Raw genomic sequence first — 17,734 nt, 5'->3', positions numbered from 1 at the left:
GTACGAGGTACCCTCTGCCATGCACCGTACGGTGGATTACGGAGTATGTATGTAGATGTAGACGGATGCAGGCTGCAGTAGGTACTGGGAGATGAAGCAGCTTGCACAGGATAGAGTAGCATGGAGAGCTGCATCAAACCAGTCTCAGGACTGAAGACCACCACAACAACAACAACAACAACAACAACTGAGGTCATAACAAGTGGCGATACCCCACCCCTCCGCCAGTCACTCACCCCTGTTCCTCGTCGGGGGCTGTGCTGCCGGCCCGTTCCTCGTGGGCCAGTTGGGCCGCGGCGAGACGTCCTCTCCCGGCGTGAAGCTGACCCTCTTGGGCGTGGAGCTGGCTGGACCGTCCGGCTCGGGCAGGCCCTGCAGCGACCCCCTCTTGAAGATGGGTGGCGGCCCCTCGCCCGCCCCCACGCCTCGGCTCCTGCGGTGCGGAGTCCCGTCTGCACTCTGCTCGCGCCGTGGAGCCGCAGCCTGCTGTAAATTGCGAGCTCGTTTTCCTCTGTTTCATTTTACGCTCCTATATCCGGGAGTATTAAATGATGAAATTCTTGTAATACAAATAAGTAAAACTAATATACCATCTGGTGAGCGAGATGTACGAGACAGGCGAAATTCCCTCAGACTTCAAGAAGAATATAATAATTCCAATCCCAAAGAAAGCAGGTATTGACAGATGTGAAAATTACCGAACTATCAGTTTAATAAGTCACAGCTCCAAAATACTAACGCAAATTCTTTACAGACGAATGGAAAAACTGGTAGAAGCCGACCTCGGGGAAGATCAGTTTGGATTCCGTAGAAATGTTGGAACACGTGAGGCAATACTGACCCTACGACTTATCTTAGAAGAAAGATTCAAAACAGACAAACCTGCGTTTCTAGCATTTCTAGATTTAGATAAACCTTTGGACAATGTTGACTGGAATACTCTCTTTCAAACTCTGAAGGTGGCAGCGGTAAAATACAGGGAGGGAAAGGCTATTTACAATTTGTACAGAAACCAGATGGCAGTTATAAGAGTCGAGGGGCACGAAAGGGAAGCAGTGGTTGGGAAGGGAGTGAGACAAGGTTGTAGCCTCTCCCCGATGCTATTCAATCTGTATATTGAGCAAGCAGTAAAGGAAACAAAAGAAAAATTCGGAGTAGGAATTAAAATCCATGGAGAACAAATAAAAACTTTGAGGTTCGCCAATCACATTGTAATTCTGTCAGAGACAGCAAAGGACGTGGGAGAGCAGTTGAACAGAATGGACAGTGTCTTGAAAGGAGGATATCAGATTAACATCAACAAAAGCAAAACGAGGATAATGGAATGTAGTCGAATTAAGTCGGGTGATGCTGAGGGAATTAGATTAGGAAATGAGACACTTAAAGTAGTAAAAGAGTTTTGCTATTTAGGGAGTAAAATAACTGATGATGGTCGAAGTAGAGATGATATAAAATGTAGACTGGCAATGACAAGGAAATCGTTTCTGAAGAAGAGAAATTTGTTAACATCGAGTGTTGATTTAAGTGTCAGGAAGTCGTTTCTGAAAGTATTTGTATGGAGTGTAGCCATGTATGGAAGTGAAACGTGGACGATAAATAGTTTTGAAAGAAGAAAATAGAAGCTTTCAAAATGTGGTCCTACAGAAGAATGATGAAGATTAGATGGGTAGCTCACATAACTAATGTGGAGGTATTGAATAGAAATGGGGAGAAGAGGAGTTTGTGGAGCAACTTGACTAGAAGAAGGGATCGGTTGGTAGGACATGTTCTGAGGCATCAAGGGATCACCAATTTATTACTGGATGGCAGTGTGGAGGGATAAAAATTGTAGAGGGAGACCAAGAGATGAATACACTAAGCAGATTCAGAAGGATGTAGGTTGCAGTAGGTACTGGGAGATGAATAAGCTTGCACAGGATAGAGTAGCATGGAGAGCTGCATCAAACCAGTCTCACGACTGAAGACCACAACAACGACAACAATATACCACCAAGAAACACGAAAAATTACATACAGTATAATCAAAATCTTTCTATTATTAATCCAATTAGGAAGCTTTGTAAAATAATACAAATTACTATTTATATCAGATGACTTTACACTCCTGCATCTTCAAGTGCCTCACAATTACTGAGATCCTTAAGAGGACATACTGTGACAAAATATTCTACTCGATCCACAACACATACAAGACAGGCGAAATACCCTCACACATCGAGGATAATGTAATAATTTCACTTTCAAAGAAGTGTGAATATTACAAAACCATTAGTCTAGTAAGTTACAGCTTGCGAAACGACACTGACTATTTACTGAAGAATTAAAAAATTGATAGTAGCTAACCTCAGGCAAGATCAGTAGGACTCTAGGGAAGTGTAGGAACACACGAGGCAAAACTAACTCTGCAGTGTATCCGAAAACACAAACTGAAGAAAGACAATTCTACATTAGTATTTGTAGAATAGAGAAAGTTTTTGATGCTGCTGACAGGAACAAACAGTTTGAAATTTTGAAGTTAGCACAGGTGTAATACAATGAGTAAAAAGTTAGCTACAACTTGTACAAAAACCAGACTGCAGTTATATGAGGCAAAGGGCATGAAAGGGAAGAAGTTATTGAGAGGGGAGTGAGACAGGGTTGTGCCCTACTCCAAATGTTATTCAATTTGTACAATGAGCAAGCAGTAAATGAAACCAAGGTGAAATCTGAAAACAGAATTGCGGTTCAGGGAGGGGAAAAAAAAACACCTCTTTTGAGGTTTGTCGATGACATTGGAATTCTGTGAGAGAGGACAAAGGCCATGAAAAAGCAAGTGAACAGAATGGATAGTGTTTTGAAAAGAAGCTGCAAAAAAAGATATCACTCAAAGTAAAAGAAGGGTAATGTCATGAGGTGTAATCCAATCAGGTAGTGCTGAAGGAATTAGTTTAGGAAATGGGGCGCTACAAATAGCAGATAAATTTTTTATTTGGGTAGCAAACTGATGATGTCTGAAATAAATGTAAAATTGAGACTTAAAATACAAAGAAATGCAGTTCTGAAACAGAGAAATTTGTTAACATCAATTATACTCTAAGACAAAAAAAAAAAAAAAAAAAAAAAAAAAAAAAAAAAATGCACCGAGAAGGATTTATCTCACTGGGATGGAAATCAGTAGATATGTTCTTTAAGGTCCGTTTGAACATAAGTACGCAATGAAAGGTTATTTGAAAAAAGTAAATTTATTTCTAGAAAGTACCGGTACAAACTTCACTCTATTTTTTGACATAGTTGCCAAGTTTGTTCAAACATGTATCATACCTCTCAACCAATTTTAAAATACCCTCTTCATAAAAACTTGCCGCCTGCTCCGATAACCAAGAGTTCACTGCCATTTTCACGTCGTCATTGTAACGGTTGCCACTGATGTGTTGTTTGAGGTGGAGGAACAGATGGTAATCGCTCGGCGCAAGGTCAGAACTGTAGGGTGGGTGGTCCAAAACTTCCCAGCCAAAACTATCCAATAACTCGTGGGTCTGACCTGCAGTGTGAGGTCTTGCATCGCTCTGTCTAGCTTTCTCAGGGTTTGGCAGTATGCTCCTGCATTGATAGTGGTTCCTCGTTGCACGAAGTCGACCAACGGAAGACTGTGCCTATCCCAAAACACTGACACCATGATTTTGCAATGGGACAGAGTCTGTTTGGCCTTCACCTTTACAGGCAAGTGTGTGTGTCTCCATTCCACGCTCTGTTGCTTCGATTCGGGTGTGACATGCGAAACCCACGTTTCGTCTCCAGTTACGATCTGACTCAAGAAGCTGTCATCTTCTTCATGATAACGATCAAGAACTTCACGACACACTCAAAACTATGGTTTCTGTGGTCCTCTGTTAGGAGTTTCGGGATCCAATGGGAGCACAGTTTCCTAAACGTTAGGTGTTCAGAAACAATGTTATAAAGCACTGATCTCGACTCGTCAGGAAATTCGTTTGAGACACCTGTTATTGTGGAGCTCCTGTTTTCACGAATCCTCACTTCAACTGAAGCCACCAAATCAGCCGTAATCAAAGAAGGGCGATCGGAGCGGTCCTCATCATGGACATTGTCACGGCCATATTTCAATTCTTGTACCCACTTACGCACTTTGCTTTAACTCATAACATTATCACCATACACTTCACAAATCTGTCGATGAATTTCTGCAGCAGACAGGTTCCTTGCTGAGGAAAACCATATCACTGAGCGGATCTCACACACGGCGGGCGAGTTGACAGACTTAAACATTTTGAAATGCACTGAATAGAACCGTGCAGGTTAGCTACAGAGCTGGAACTGAGCACAGTTGTTCCCGAGTCATGCCGGGACACGATGCACGCTCTCGTTGTGGTATGTGTGCGAACTACTAATGTCTACAACAAAACGGACCTTACTTAAAAAACATACATACATGTACGGACAAGTAAAGGATTACAGTTTCAGAAGAATTCGTTGATTTATTGAACAGAAAGAACTTTACAAGCTGAGCAAGTCAATAATGAGTTGGTCCATCTTTGGCACTTAAGCAAGCTGTTATTCAGCTTGGCATTATCTGACAGATTTGTTGTGTTCTCCTGAGGGATACCGTGCTAAATTCTGTCCAGTTGGTATCTTAGATTACCAAAATCCCAAGCTGGTTGGAAGACTCTGCCCATAAAGCTCCAAACGTTCTCACTCGGGGAGAGATCTGGCGACATTGCTGGCCAAAATAGGATTTGGCAAGCACAAATACAAGGAGTAGAAATCTTGCCATGCACAGAAGGGCATTATCTTGCTGAAATACAGGGTGTTACACAAAGGTATAGCCAAACTTTCAGGAAACACTCCTCAGGCACAAAGAAAGAAAATATGTTATGTGGACATGTGTCCGGAAACGCTTACTTTCCATGTTAGAGTTCATTTTATTACTTCTCTTCAAATCACATTAATCATGGAATGGAAACACACAGCAACAGAATGTACCAGCGTGACTTTAATCATTTTGTTACAGGAAATGTTCAAAATGTCCTCCGTTAGCGAGGATACGTGCATCCACCCTCCGTCGCATGGAATCCCTGATGCGCTGATGCAGCCCTGGAGAAAGGTGTATTGTATCAACGCCGTCCACAATACGAGCACGAACAGTCTCTACATTTGGTACCGGGGTTGCGTAGACGAGAGCTTTCAAATGCCCCCATAAATGAAAGTCCAGAGGGTTGAGGTCAGGAGAGTGTGGAGGCCACGGAATTGGTCCGCCTCTACCAATCCGTCGGTCACCGAATCTGTTGTTGAGAAGCATACGAACACTTCGACTGAAAGTGCAGGAGCTCCAACATGCATGAACCACATGTTGTGTCGTACTTGTAAAGGCACATGTTCTAGCAGCACAGGTAGAGTATCCCGTATGAAATCGTGATAACGTGATCCATTGAGTGTAGGTGGAAGAGCATGGGGCCGAATCGAGACATCACCAACAATGCCTGCCCAAACGTTCACAGAAAATCTGTGTCAATGACGTGATTGCACAAATGTGTGCGGATTCTCGTCATCCCACACGTGTTGATTGTGAAAATTTACAATTTGATCACGTAGGAATGAAGCCTCATCCGTAAAGAGAACATTTGCACAGAAATGACGATTGACACATTGTCGGATGAACCATTCGCAGAAGTGTACCCGTGGAGGCCAATCAGCTGCTGATAGTGCCTGCACACGCTGTACACGGTACGGAAACAACTGGTTCTCCCGTAGCACTCTCCATACAGTGACGTGGTCGACGTTACCTTGTACAGCAGCAACTTCTCTGTCGCTGACATTAGGGTTATCGTCAACTGCACGAAGAATTGCTACGTACTGATGTGCTTGATGCTAGTACTGTAGAACAATGAGTCGCATGTCAACACAAGCACCGAAGTCAACATTACCTTCCTTCAATTGGGCCAACTGGCGGTGAATCGAGGAAGGACAGTACGTACTGATGAAACTAAAATGAGCTCTAACATGGAAATTAAGCGTTTCCGGACAAAAGTCCACATAACATCTTTTCTTTATTTGTGTGTGGGGAATGTTTCCTGAATGTTTGGCTGTACCTTTTTGTAACACCCTGTATATGGTTTTCTGTGAAGGGCAATAGAACGGTGCACAGAGTATCATCTATATACCTCTGTTCCTTAAGGGTACCATGCATGACAACCAAAGGGGTCCTGCTATGAAAATAGAATGTCACTCCAGACCACCATTCCAGGTTCTCGGGCTGTACGGTGCGCAACAGACAGGTTAGTAGGCCACTGCTGTCCGGGGTGTTTCCAGCTGTGTCTTCGCGGGTCACTGGGGCTTAGTTCGAATTAGGATTCACCACTGAAGAAGTGGGACTCATCACTGAAGACAATTGTACCCCAGTCAATGAGATTTCAGGCTGAAAATGTGTCTGCAGATGCTCTGGACAGCAGCAGGATACCAAACTGACTGTTGCCCGTCATACGGCCCGACAACCACAAGTGGTGGTCAGCGGTGCCATTTCATTTCATAGCAAGAAACATATGGTTGTCATCTGCAGTATCCTTTGTATAACACCCCATATGCGAGGGTGAGTCAAATGAAAACCTTAAATTTGTAATATAAAATGAAATTTCGCGCCGTTATCCTGTAAGTTGGTAAGCGTGCCAGAAACAGCATGCAGAATGGCCTGTAGGTGGCAGCATAGTGCAGATGCACAGATACCGTCGCAGTATCAGTATAAAGATGACTGCCTCACTTGAGACTTGCACCTGCAAAGAACACAACGTCCTGTTATTCGGTTTTTGCGTAGTGAAGGTGTGAAACCTATTGAAATTCGTCGACGAATGAAGGTTCAGTACGGTGATGCATGTTTGTCACAGCAGCAAGTCTACGAATTGAATAGGAAGTTCGCAAACGGTGTGACTTCAGTGGAAGATGCTCCCCGTACAGGTCAGGCACAACGAGTTGTGATGCCACAGAACATTACAGCAGTTGAAGCCCTAGTGAAGGAAAACTGCCGAATGACACTGCAGCACGTTTACAGATTAGTCACGGGTCAGCACACCACATTGTGCGTGATGTGCCCCAGTTTCACAAAGTGTCTGCAAGATGGGTGCCATGGCAGCTGACTCCTGAAATGAGAGAACGACGTGTCGATGCTTCTGAAGAACTTCTTCGGCGCTTTGAACGAGAAGGTGATGGCTTCCTTGCAAGAATCGTTACTGGGGACGAAACCTGGGTTCACTTCCACCAACCGGAAACAAAGAGAGCGAGCAAGGAATGGCACCATTTCTCATCACCAAAACGAGAGAAGTTTCCAACAGAACCATCAGCAGGGAAGGTTATGCTGACTCTCTTCTGGGACGAAAAAGGCGTCATTTTGGAGCATTACACGGCTAGAGGGACCACTGTCACCACTGCATCATACACAGATCTCCTAACAAATCATCTGCGGCCTGCAATCAAATCGAAGCGACGTGGATTGCTGTCAGCAAGTGTCCTTTTGGCAACATGACAATGCGAGGCCCCACACTGCCCGTACGACAGTTGCAACAATCACAGACCTACATTTTGAGTGTCTTCCTGATCCACCAAACTCACCAGACCTTGTCCCAAATGATTTCCTTATGTTTGGACCACTCAGAGGCGCAATGGGAGGAAAGAAGTTCCGTTCTGATGAAGAGGTACGCCATGCGGTGCATGAGTGGTTGCACGGACTACCAAAAGAATTTTTTTCTAAAGGAATTTATGCACTTTGTAAGCGCTGGAGGACTTGCATTGAGCGTGGGCGAGATTATGTTGAAAAGTGGTACACTTTTGTACCACTTCTGCACAATGAATTATATTTAAAAAAATATTTAAGGTTTTCATTTGACTCACCCTCATATCTAGAGCCCCTAATGACTTCCCTTTGGTAGCAAAAGATATAAAAAAAATTAGTTATTCTGACCTTGACGGGAGCTACTCATGACAAAATATTATCACTATTGAAAGTCTGACTAACAGAAATACTATGTAACTGACAACGTTTATTACAAGGAATGAACTAAATGAAAGACTATCAGATGATACAAAGCATGAAACTCTAAATAAAGAATTCAAAATATGTGCCTTGAAAAGGTTAACACCCAGACAAGATAAAGCGATCAGAGGTAACATTTATCCAACAAGAGAGTTATAGCCGCATCGAGCCGTAAGTTCACGGAGACTATAATGCAGAACTTCAATGGAGATGTTAATTTGCTCTCTTGTAGACGTTATGATAACAGTATGCCTATTGACCACTTCTAGATTGTTTCTGACCAGTCTGGAGTTTTAAAGCTTTTGTAGTATCTTCTTGACTTACAAATGTGTGATAACAGTTACCGTTTAGTCAGACAATGGAACAGTTGTTATACGTGAAGGAAAAGTAAGTCGTATGATACTTAATCAATTCTGGGACTTAATTGCCATAATCTGTGACGGTCACAAACATTGAAGTATACAGCAACATACCAACCACTGACATAAACTCTACAAATAGCCTTGAGTAAGAAACATCTACACGTGATCATGAAGAATTTATGTATGTATCTTTTGTGATGATACACAGACAGACAATGTGATAGTTTGCGTGTGTGTTGTATTCTACGCAACTGAGAAGGCACAGTACCTGATATCATCAAAAAGATGACTACGGCGCAAGAGACGCAGAACAACATGTACACAAACACCACACAAAATATTTAAGTAAATATTTGCACATGACAACAGGAAAAAAATCCTCGAAATGCGTCGTGCTACTCATGAAAAAGTACACTACTAGCCATTAAAATTGCTACACCACGAAGATGACGTGCTACACACGCGAAATTTAACCGACAGGAAGAAGATGCTGTGATATGCAAATGATTAGCTTTTCAGAGCATTCACACAAGGTTGGCGCCGGTGGCGACACCTACAACGTGCTGACATGAGGAAAGTTTCCAACCGATTTCTCATACACAAGCAGCAGTTGACCAGCGTTGCCTGGTGAAACGTTGTTGTGATGCCTCGTGTAAGGAGGAGAAATGCGTACCATCATGTTTCCAACTTTGATGAAGGTCGGTTTGTAGCCTATTGCGATTGCGGTTTATCGTATAGCGACATTGCTGCTCGCGTTGGGCAAGATCCAATGACTGCTAGTAGAATATGGAATCGGTGGGTTCGGAGGGTAATACGGAATGCCGTGCTGGACCCCAATGGCCTCGTACCACTAGCAGTCGAGATGACAGGCATCTTATACGAATGGCTGTAACGGATCGTGCAGCCACGTGTCGATCCCTGAGTCAACAGATAAGGACGTTTGCAAGACAACAACCATCTACTTGAACAGTTCGATGACGTTTGCAGCAGCACGGACAATCAGCTCGGAGACCGTGGCTGCAGTTACCCTTGACGCTGCATCACAGACAGGAGTGTCTGCGTAGGTGTACTCGAACGAACCTGGTTGCACGAATGGAAAAACGTCAATTGTTCGGATGAATCCAGGTTCTGTTTACAGCATTACGATGGTCACATCTGTGTTTGGTGACATTGCGGTGAACGCACATTGGAAGCGTGTAATCGTCATTGTCATACAGGCATGTATCACCTGGTGTGATGGTATGGGGTGCCATTGGTTACACGTCTCGGTGACCTCTTGTTTGCATTGACGGCACATTTCAGATGTGTTACGACCTGTGGCTCTACCCTTCATTCGATCCCTGTGAAACCCTACATTTCGGCAGGATAATGCACGACCGCATGTTGCAGGTCCTGTACAGGCCTTTTTGGATACAGAAAATGTTCGACTGCTGCCCTGGCCAGCACATTCTCCAGATCTCTCACCAATTGAAAATGTCTGGTCAATGGTGGCCGAGCAACTGGCTCGTCACAATACGCCAGTCACTGCTCTTGATGAACTGTGGTATCGTGTTGAGCAGCTGTACCTGTAGATGCCATCTGAGCTCTGTTTGACTGAATGCCCAGGCGTATCGAGGCTGTTATTACGGCCAGAGGTGTTTGTTCTGCGTACTGATTTCTCAGGATCTATGCACCCAAAGTGCGTGAAAATGTAATCACATGTCAGTTCTAGTATAATATATTTGTCCAATGAATATCCATTTATCATCTGCATTTCTTCTTGGTGTAGCAATTTTAATGGCCAGTAGTGTATGTAACTTCTGCAGTGTTTCACTATTTAAATAATGAGTGACAGGTGCAGGATTTCCAAAAACATTGATAATGACATATGAAATCGAGTCAAACATTTCTACTTCCCAGACAGATACCAGTTCCAATAACATCAGCAGTTTTTATTAGATAATAAACCTTTATTAAATAAGAAACAAGTCCCTGACAAGTATTTTGGTGCCTATAATGTGCATATGCATAAAGTGTGAAAATGCAAGTGAGTATGCTATATGTAACTTTTACAGCTTAAAATGTTATATCCCACAGTTTACACCATTTTCTTGACGTCCTTTGAAAAGTGTGAAAGAGGGTTTTCACTGTATGTATAACTCATGGCATGTTTTCAGTATGAGAGAATGTTGGGTTTGCCAGTACAGTAAATGTTCTTATACCGATGGTAAGACAGCAGAGAGTCAGAGGTCACCCACCTGGTGCGCAGCCTCCTCGTATATGGTGGGGGTGGAGGTGCGCTCCGAAACGGAGTGGCTGCGGATGCCGGCGACGGTGTTCCGGTACGGCGCGCCGCGCACGAACGGCTGCTGCTGGGCGTCGTACAGCTCCGGCAGCACGGCGCCCCGCGGCAAGCTCAGGCTCAGGCTCCTGTGGGCAACAGGCAGTGTCACGTTTGTAAACAAAGCATCCAACATCTCTACCGTACACTCGGTACAGCTCGACTGCACAGGGGTGCAATATACGCAGGAAGGGAACACGCTTCTGTACATCGTTAGGCCACACCTACTCCTGAGCCTTCACCACACCATTAGTACTCGGCACAGCTTGCTCCGTTCCTGTCACAGGCTTATCCTATTCTGTCAGACCCGAGACCACCTGTGAAATTAGCCGTGGCACGCATCAGCTCTGTTTTAACTACTGTGAGGAGTCATTGAAAAGTAACAGGATTATTTTTTTTTTATTTCATGAGCTTTGTAGAGCTGATTTTCAATTTTTTTTATTTTGTTGGTACACATGCCCCTGATGTATGTTTGCATTTTCAAGTGTTTTAAAAATTTCATTTATTGTTGACAATTGAAAAGGTTATATGTGTTTGGAGTGCCTGGCAAACTTTCACTTTCGGAAAAAAATGGATCAAAGATTTTGCATTAAAATTTGCTTGAAAAATGGAATAAGATGCAGAACCGTATCTGAAATGTTGACCATGGCTTTTGGTAAGAGTTTGGAGAGCCAGGCAAAATTTCACTTTCGGAAAAAAATGGATCAAAGATTTTGCATTAAATTTTGATTGAAAAATGGAATAAAGTGCAGAACCATTTTTGAAATGTTGACCACGGCTTTCGGTAAGTCTACCACAAATAAGACAACACTTTACAAGTAGTACAAACATTTCAAAGAGGGTCGAGAAGACGGTGAAGATGATGACCACCCAGGATGCCGTAACACATCAATTACTGATGACACTGTGGAAGAAGTAAAGAAAACAGTTCTGGAAAGTTGCCATATCACCACTAGAGAGACTGCTGATGATGACACCATACTGTTTGGCTTATGAGAAGCAGTTATTTGGATGTTTTGGGCATAAACCATGTACCAGCTAAGTTTATTCCAAAATTGTTGAATTTTGACCAAAAACACCATCGCACAGACATTGCTCAGGAACTGCCAAATGAAGTTGACAACAGTCCACAACTTCTAAAGGTTGTAACAGATGACAAATTGTGGGTATACGAGTATGACACTGAAACAGAGGCCCAATCGTACCGATGGAAACTGCCGGTAGAAACGGCCGAAAAAAAATCGACAACTTCTATCAGATGGGAAGTTCTTCTCACTGTGTTCTTCCATTACAATGGGATGGAGCACCATGAGTTCCTCTCATATGGTTGTGCAGTTGATATAGAATACTACCTGGAAGTTTTGCTCCACTGGCATGGAGCAGTTCAAAGAAAACAACCAGAATTGTGGCAAAACAACTCGTGGAAATTCCATCATGATGATGCTCCCATTCACACCTCAGCGCTTGTTCATGATCTTTTGGTGAAAAATAAAACCATTATGTTTCCTCCTCCGCTGTATACACTGGACATAGCCCCCTGCAACTTCTTTCTATTCCAGAGGCTGAAGAGAACCACAAAAGGATATCGTTTTGCCACCACCGGTAACATAAAAACGGAATCATTGAAGGAGCATAATGAGAATTGAGTTCCAGACTTTCCAAGATGGGAAAAAGAGCTGGCACAATTGTGTTATATCTGAAGGGGACAAAATTGATGTTGATGAATAAATAAACATTCTTTTAAAAAAAAAAATTCTGTTACTTTTTGATCACACCACGTCCACACCATTTTTATGCGGGTGTGACCATCAACCAGCTGCCCACTTGATTCAGTGGCATCGTCCAAAATGGAATTGACACTGTTGAGCATAGGTAATTCCAATTTTTGAGAAGTGCTATTGATGTGATGCACACAACTGTAGGTCTATATCACTAACATCAGTCCACTGTATAATTCCACAACATACAGAGTGCAGGTAGACTGGCAATGGCAAGGAAAGTGTTTCTGAAGAAGAGAAATTTGTTAACCTCAAGTATAGATTTAAGTGTCAGGAAGTCGTTTCTGAAAGTATTTGTATGGAGTGTAGCCATGTTTAAAGGGAAACATGGACGATAAATAGTTTGGACAAGAAGAGAATAGAAGCTTTTGAAATGTGGTGCTACGGAAGAATGCTGAAGGTCAGATGGGTAAATCACATAACTAATTAGGAGGTATTGAACAGAATAGGGGAGAAGAGAAATTTTTGGCACAACTTGACTAGAAGAAGGGATCTGTTGGTAGGACATGTTCTGAGGCATCAAGGGATCACCAGTTAAATATTGGAGGGCAGCGTGGAGGGTAAAAATCATAGAGGGAGACCAAGAGATGAATACACTAAGCAGATTCAGAAGGATGTAGGTTGCTGAAGGTACTGGGAGGTGAAGAAGCTTGCACAGGATAGAGTAGCATGGAGAGCTGCATCAAACCAGTCTCAGAACTGAAGACCACAACAACAAACAACAGGGTGCAGCAAAAAACAGTTAACAGAAAATGTAGAACAGTGTTTTGTAGCTTTGATGCTTTATGCAAAGTAATCTGCCCAACTGAAATTGTTGAAAGTGCCCTCCTTTCCTAGACATTTAATACATCGTTCAAAAAGACAAATTTACATATCACATCACGTAACTTCCTGTTATTGCCTGAAATTTTTTCAAATTCTTGTTCAATAATATTCCTTATACGCTGTAGGTTTAATAGTTCTGTAGTGAAAACATTGTCTTTCAGTGCTTCCCCCCCCCCCTGCCCCCCCCCCCTGTCCCCCCCCCCCCCCCCACACACACACACATCAATATCGCATGGCCTAAGACCCTGTGACCCCACTTTCCTATCCACTTTTGAAAACTGCCATCCAAAGATACACATACATATGATCTATAGTATGGTAGAGCACCAACTTAATACTAGATGAGGTTGTTTCATTCAGCTTCAAATCCAGGTGTTCTGTCATAACTCAGTGATAACTTCTCTTAACATTTCAAGATAGTTTCCCGCAGTCATGGTTCCGTGTAATAAAAAAAGCTCCTAGCATTGCTTTCCTGCATATCGGAACCCAGACCGTAACTCCAGGAACATTAAACTCCTCCTCAATAACAAATCACATATTTTCAGAAGACAAACACACGTAATTGTATTTGTTGTCTCTATCATTTAACTTAAAATTTGTTTCATCAGACCTCAGGATTGTTTCGTAGGAGTTAGGATCATTTTCACTGCTGATCCTCAGTCAATGTCATCCTCATTTAGGGTATGTAACAGTGTAGGCTTATAAGGATTCAAATGTAATGTTTGTAACATTCTTCTTAAATTACTGTCAGAAAAATGTAGTTCCTCAGAATATCAGCCTTTGGCAAATAAGGCCTTTGTCAAAAATTGACAGCTTACACACACATACACACACACAAACACAACTCACACACACGACCTCAGTCTCTGGCAGCCGAGACCACGGCCAGATACTGTGGTCATGTGTGTGAGTTGTGTTTGCGTGAGTGTGTCCGGTACAATTGGGCCTTCACGGCCTGTTCAGGGGGAGTTTAGTTTCCTATTATAACATTTATCGAGACTGAAAATCTCTGTAATAGTTGGCACGAATTCCATCAATAACAATCAACTGTAACTCTCTTCTCCTTCCATTTACATCACTTCTATTTCTGTAATATGATACATCTCAACACACAATACCTCGTCTCCTGTGCAAAATTCATTATGTACATGAGTTAACACGTACATCCAACATAGGCATGGCAACTTACAACGTGCAGCACAGGACACTTCACGTACCGTGTGGTATCATTTATTTACGCGTAAAGTAAACTCCATCCCCAATGCGTCCATCACAGCCACCTGAGCACTGTGTCTTCCGCTGGCAGCGGCATCACTAGATGCAGTATGGAGGGGTGTGGGATCAGCACACGACCGTCCCGGCCGTTCTCAGTTCCTGTGACCAGACCCACTACCCCTCACAAGGAGAGGTCCCCAGAGGTGCGATGTTGTTATTGTGGTCTTCAGTCCTGAGACTGGTTTGATGCAGCTTCCCACGCTACTCTATCCTGTGCAAGCTTCTTCATCTCCCAGCGCCTACTGCAACCTACATCCTTATGAATCTGCTTAGTGTATTCATCTCTTGGTCACCCTCTACCATTTTTACCCTCCACGCTGCCCTCAAATACTAAATTGGTGATCCCTTAATGCCTCAGAATATGCCCTACCAACCGACCCATTCTTCTAGTCAAGTTGTGCCACAAACTCCCAATCCTATTCAATACCTCCTCATTAGTTATGTGATCTACCCATCTAATCTTCAGCATTCTTCTGTACCACCACATTTCGAAAGCTTCTATTCTCTTCTTGTCCAAACTACACTCCTGGAAATTGAAATAAGAACACCGTGAATTCATTGTCCCAGGAAGGGGAAACTTTATTGACAAATTCCTGGGGTCAGATACATCACATGATCACACTGACAGAACCACAGGCACATAGACACAGGCAACAGAGCATGCACAATGTCGGCACTAGTACAGTGTATATCCACGTTTCGCAGCAATGCAGGCTGCTATTCTCCCATGGAGACGATCGTAGAGATGCTGGATGTAGTCCTGTGGAACGGCTTGCCATGCCATTTCCGCCTGGCGCCTCAGTTGGACCAGCGTTCGTGCTGGACGTGCAGCCCGCGTGAGACGACGCTTCATCCAGTCCCAAACATGCTCAATGGGGGACAGATCCGGAGATCTTGCTGGCCAGGGTAGTTGACTTACACCTTCTAGAGCACGTTGGGTGGCACGGGATACATGCGGACGTGCATTGTCCTGTTGGAACAGCAAGTTCCCTTGCCGGTCTAGGAATGGTAGAACGATGGGTTCGATGACGGTTTGGATGTACCGTGCACTATTCAGTGTCCCCTCGACGATCACCAGTGGTGTACGGCCAGTGTAGGAGATCGCTCCCCACACCATGATGCCGGGTGTTGGCCCTGTGTGCCTCGGTCGTATGGAGTCCTGATTGTGGCGCTCACCTGCACGGCGCCAAACACGCATACGACCATCATTGGCACCAAGGCAGAAGCGACTCTCATCGCTGAAGACGACACGTCTCCATTCGTCCCTCCATTCATGCCTGAACCGACACCACTGGAGGCGGGCTGCACGATGTTGGGGCGTGAGCGGAAGACGGCCTAACGGTGTGCAGGACCGAAGCCCAGCTTCATGGAGACGGTTGCGAATGGTCCTCGCCGATACCCCAGGAGCAACAGTGTCCCTAATTTGCTGGGAAGTGGCGGTGCGGTCCCCTACGGCACTGCGTAGGATCCTACGGTCTTGGCGTGCATCTGCGCGCCGCTGCGGTCCGGTCCCAGGTCGACGGGCACGTGCACCTTCCGCCGACCACTGGCGACAACATCGATGTACTGTGGATACCTCACGCCCCACGTGTTGAGCAATTCGGCGGTACGTCCACCCGGCCTCCCGCATGCCCACTATACGCCCTCGCTCAAAGTCCGTCAACTGCACATACGGTTCACGTCCACGCTGTCGCGGCATGCTACCAGTGTTAAAGACTGCGATGGAGCTCCGTATGCCACGGCAAACTGGCTGACACTGACGGCGGCGGTGCACAAATGCTGCGCAGCTAGCGCCATTTGACAGCCAACACCGCGGTTCCTGGTGTGTCCGCTGTGCCGTGCGTGTGATCATTGCTTGTACAGCCCTCTCGCAGTGTCCGGAGCAAGTATGGTGGGTCTGACACACCGGTGTCAATGTGTTCTTTTTTCCATTTCCAGGAGTGTATTTATCATCAACGTTTCACTTTCACACATGGCTACACTCCATACAAATACTTTCAGAAACGACTTCCTGACACTTAAATCAACACTCGATGTTAACAAATTTCTCTTCTTCAGAAACGCTTTCCTTGCCATTGCCAGTCTACATTTTATATCCTCTCTACTTCGACCATCATCAGTTATTTTACTCCCTAAATGGCAAAACTACTTTACTACTTTAAGTGTCTCATTTCCTAATCTAATTCCCTCAGCATCACCTGACTTAATTCGACTACATTCCATTATCCTCGTTTTGCTTTTGTTGATGTTCATCTTATATCCTCCTTTCAAGTCACTGTCCATTCCGTTCAGCTGCTCTTCCAGGTCCTTTGCTGCCTCTGACAGAATTACAATGTCATCGGCGAACCTCAAAGTTTTTATTTCTTCTCCATGGATTTTAATACCTACTAAGAATTTTTCTTTTGTTTCCTTTACTGCTTGCTCAATATACAGATTGAATAACATCGGCGATAAGCTACAACCCTGTCTCACTCCCTTCCCAACCACTGCTTCCCTTTCATGTCCCTCGACTCTTATAATTGCCATCTGGTTTCTGTACAAATTGTAAATAGCCTTTCGCTCCCTGTATTTTACCCCTGCCACCTTTAGAATTTGAAAGAGAGTATTCCAGTCAACATTGTCAAAGGCTTTCTCTAAGTCTACAAATGCTAGAAACGTAGGGTTGCCTTTCCTTAATCTATCTTCTAAGGTAAGTCATAAGGTCAGTACTGCCTCACGTGTTCCAACATTTCTGCGAAATCCAAACTGATCTTCCCCAAGGTCGGCTTCTACCAGTTTTTCCATTCGTCTGTAAAGAATTGGCGTTAGTATTTTGTCGCCGTTACTTATTAAAATGATAGTTCAGTAATTTTCAGATCTGTCAGCACCTTCTTTCTTTGGGATTGGAATTATTATATTCTTCTTGAAGTCTGAGGGTATTTCGCCTGTCTCATACATCTTGCTCACCAGATGGTAGAGTTTTGTCAGGGCTGGCTCTCCCAAGGCTGTCAGTAGTTCTAATGGAATGTTGTTTACTCCTTGTTTTGACTCAGTTCTTTGAGTGCTCTGTCAAACTCTTCACGCAGTATTGTATCTCCCATTTCATCTTCATCTACATTCTCTTCCATTTCCATAATATTGTCCCCAAGTACATCACCCTTGTATAGACGCTCTATATACT

General features: G+C 43.9%; 1 protein-coding gene across 1 annotated transcript in view; it reads right to left on the bottom strand.

Moving 5' to 3' along the window:
• LOC124719626 (mucin-19-like) overlaps positions 1–17,734 on the bottom strand; it is a 367,770-nt gene that overhangs the window by 60,450 nt on the left and 289,586 nt on the right. Inside the window, exons 21-22 of the mRNA XM_047244842.1 lie at positions 10,614–10,785; positions 237–486 (exon numbers count right to left, since the gene is read on the bottom strand). Of these exons, the coding sequence (XP_047100798.1) occupies positions 237–486; positions 10,614–10,785 (422 nt within the window). The remainder of the gene's footprint in view (positions 1–236; positions 487–10,613; positions 10,786–17,734) is intronic.

This window comes from Schistocerca piceifrons, chromosome 11, assembly GCF_021461385.2.
Source record: "Schistocerca piceifrons isolate TAMUIC-IGC-003096 chromosome 11, iqSchPice1.1, whole genome shotgun sequence".
Classification (NCBI taxonomy): Eukaryota; Metazoa; Arthropoda; class Insecta; order Orthoptera; family Acrididae; genus Schistocerca; species Schistocerca piceifrons.
This window is presented reverse-complemented; position numbering and strand designations above follow the sequence as displayed.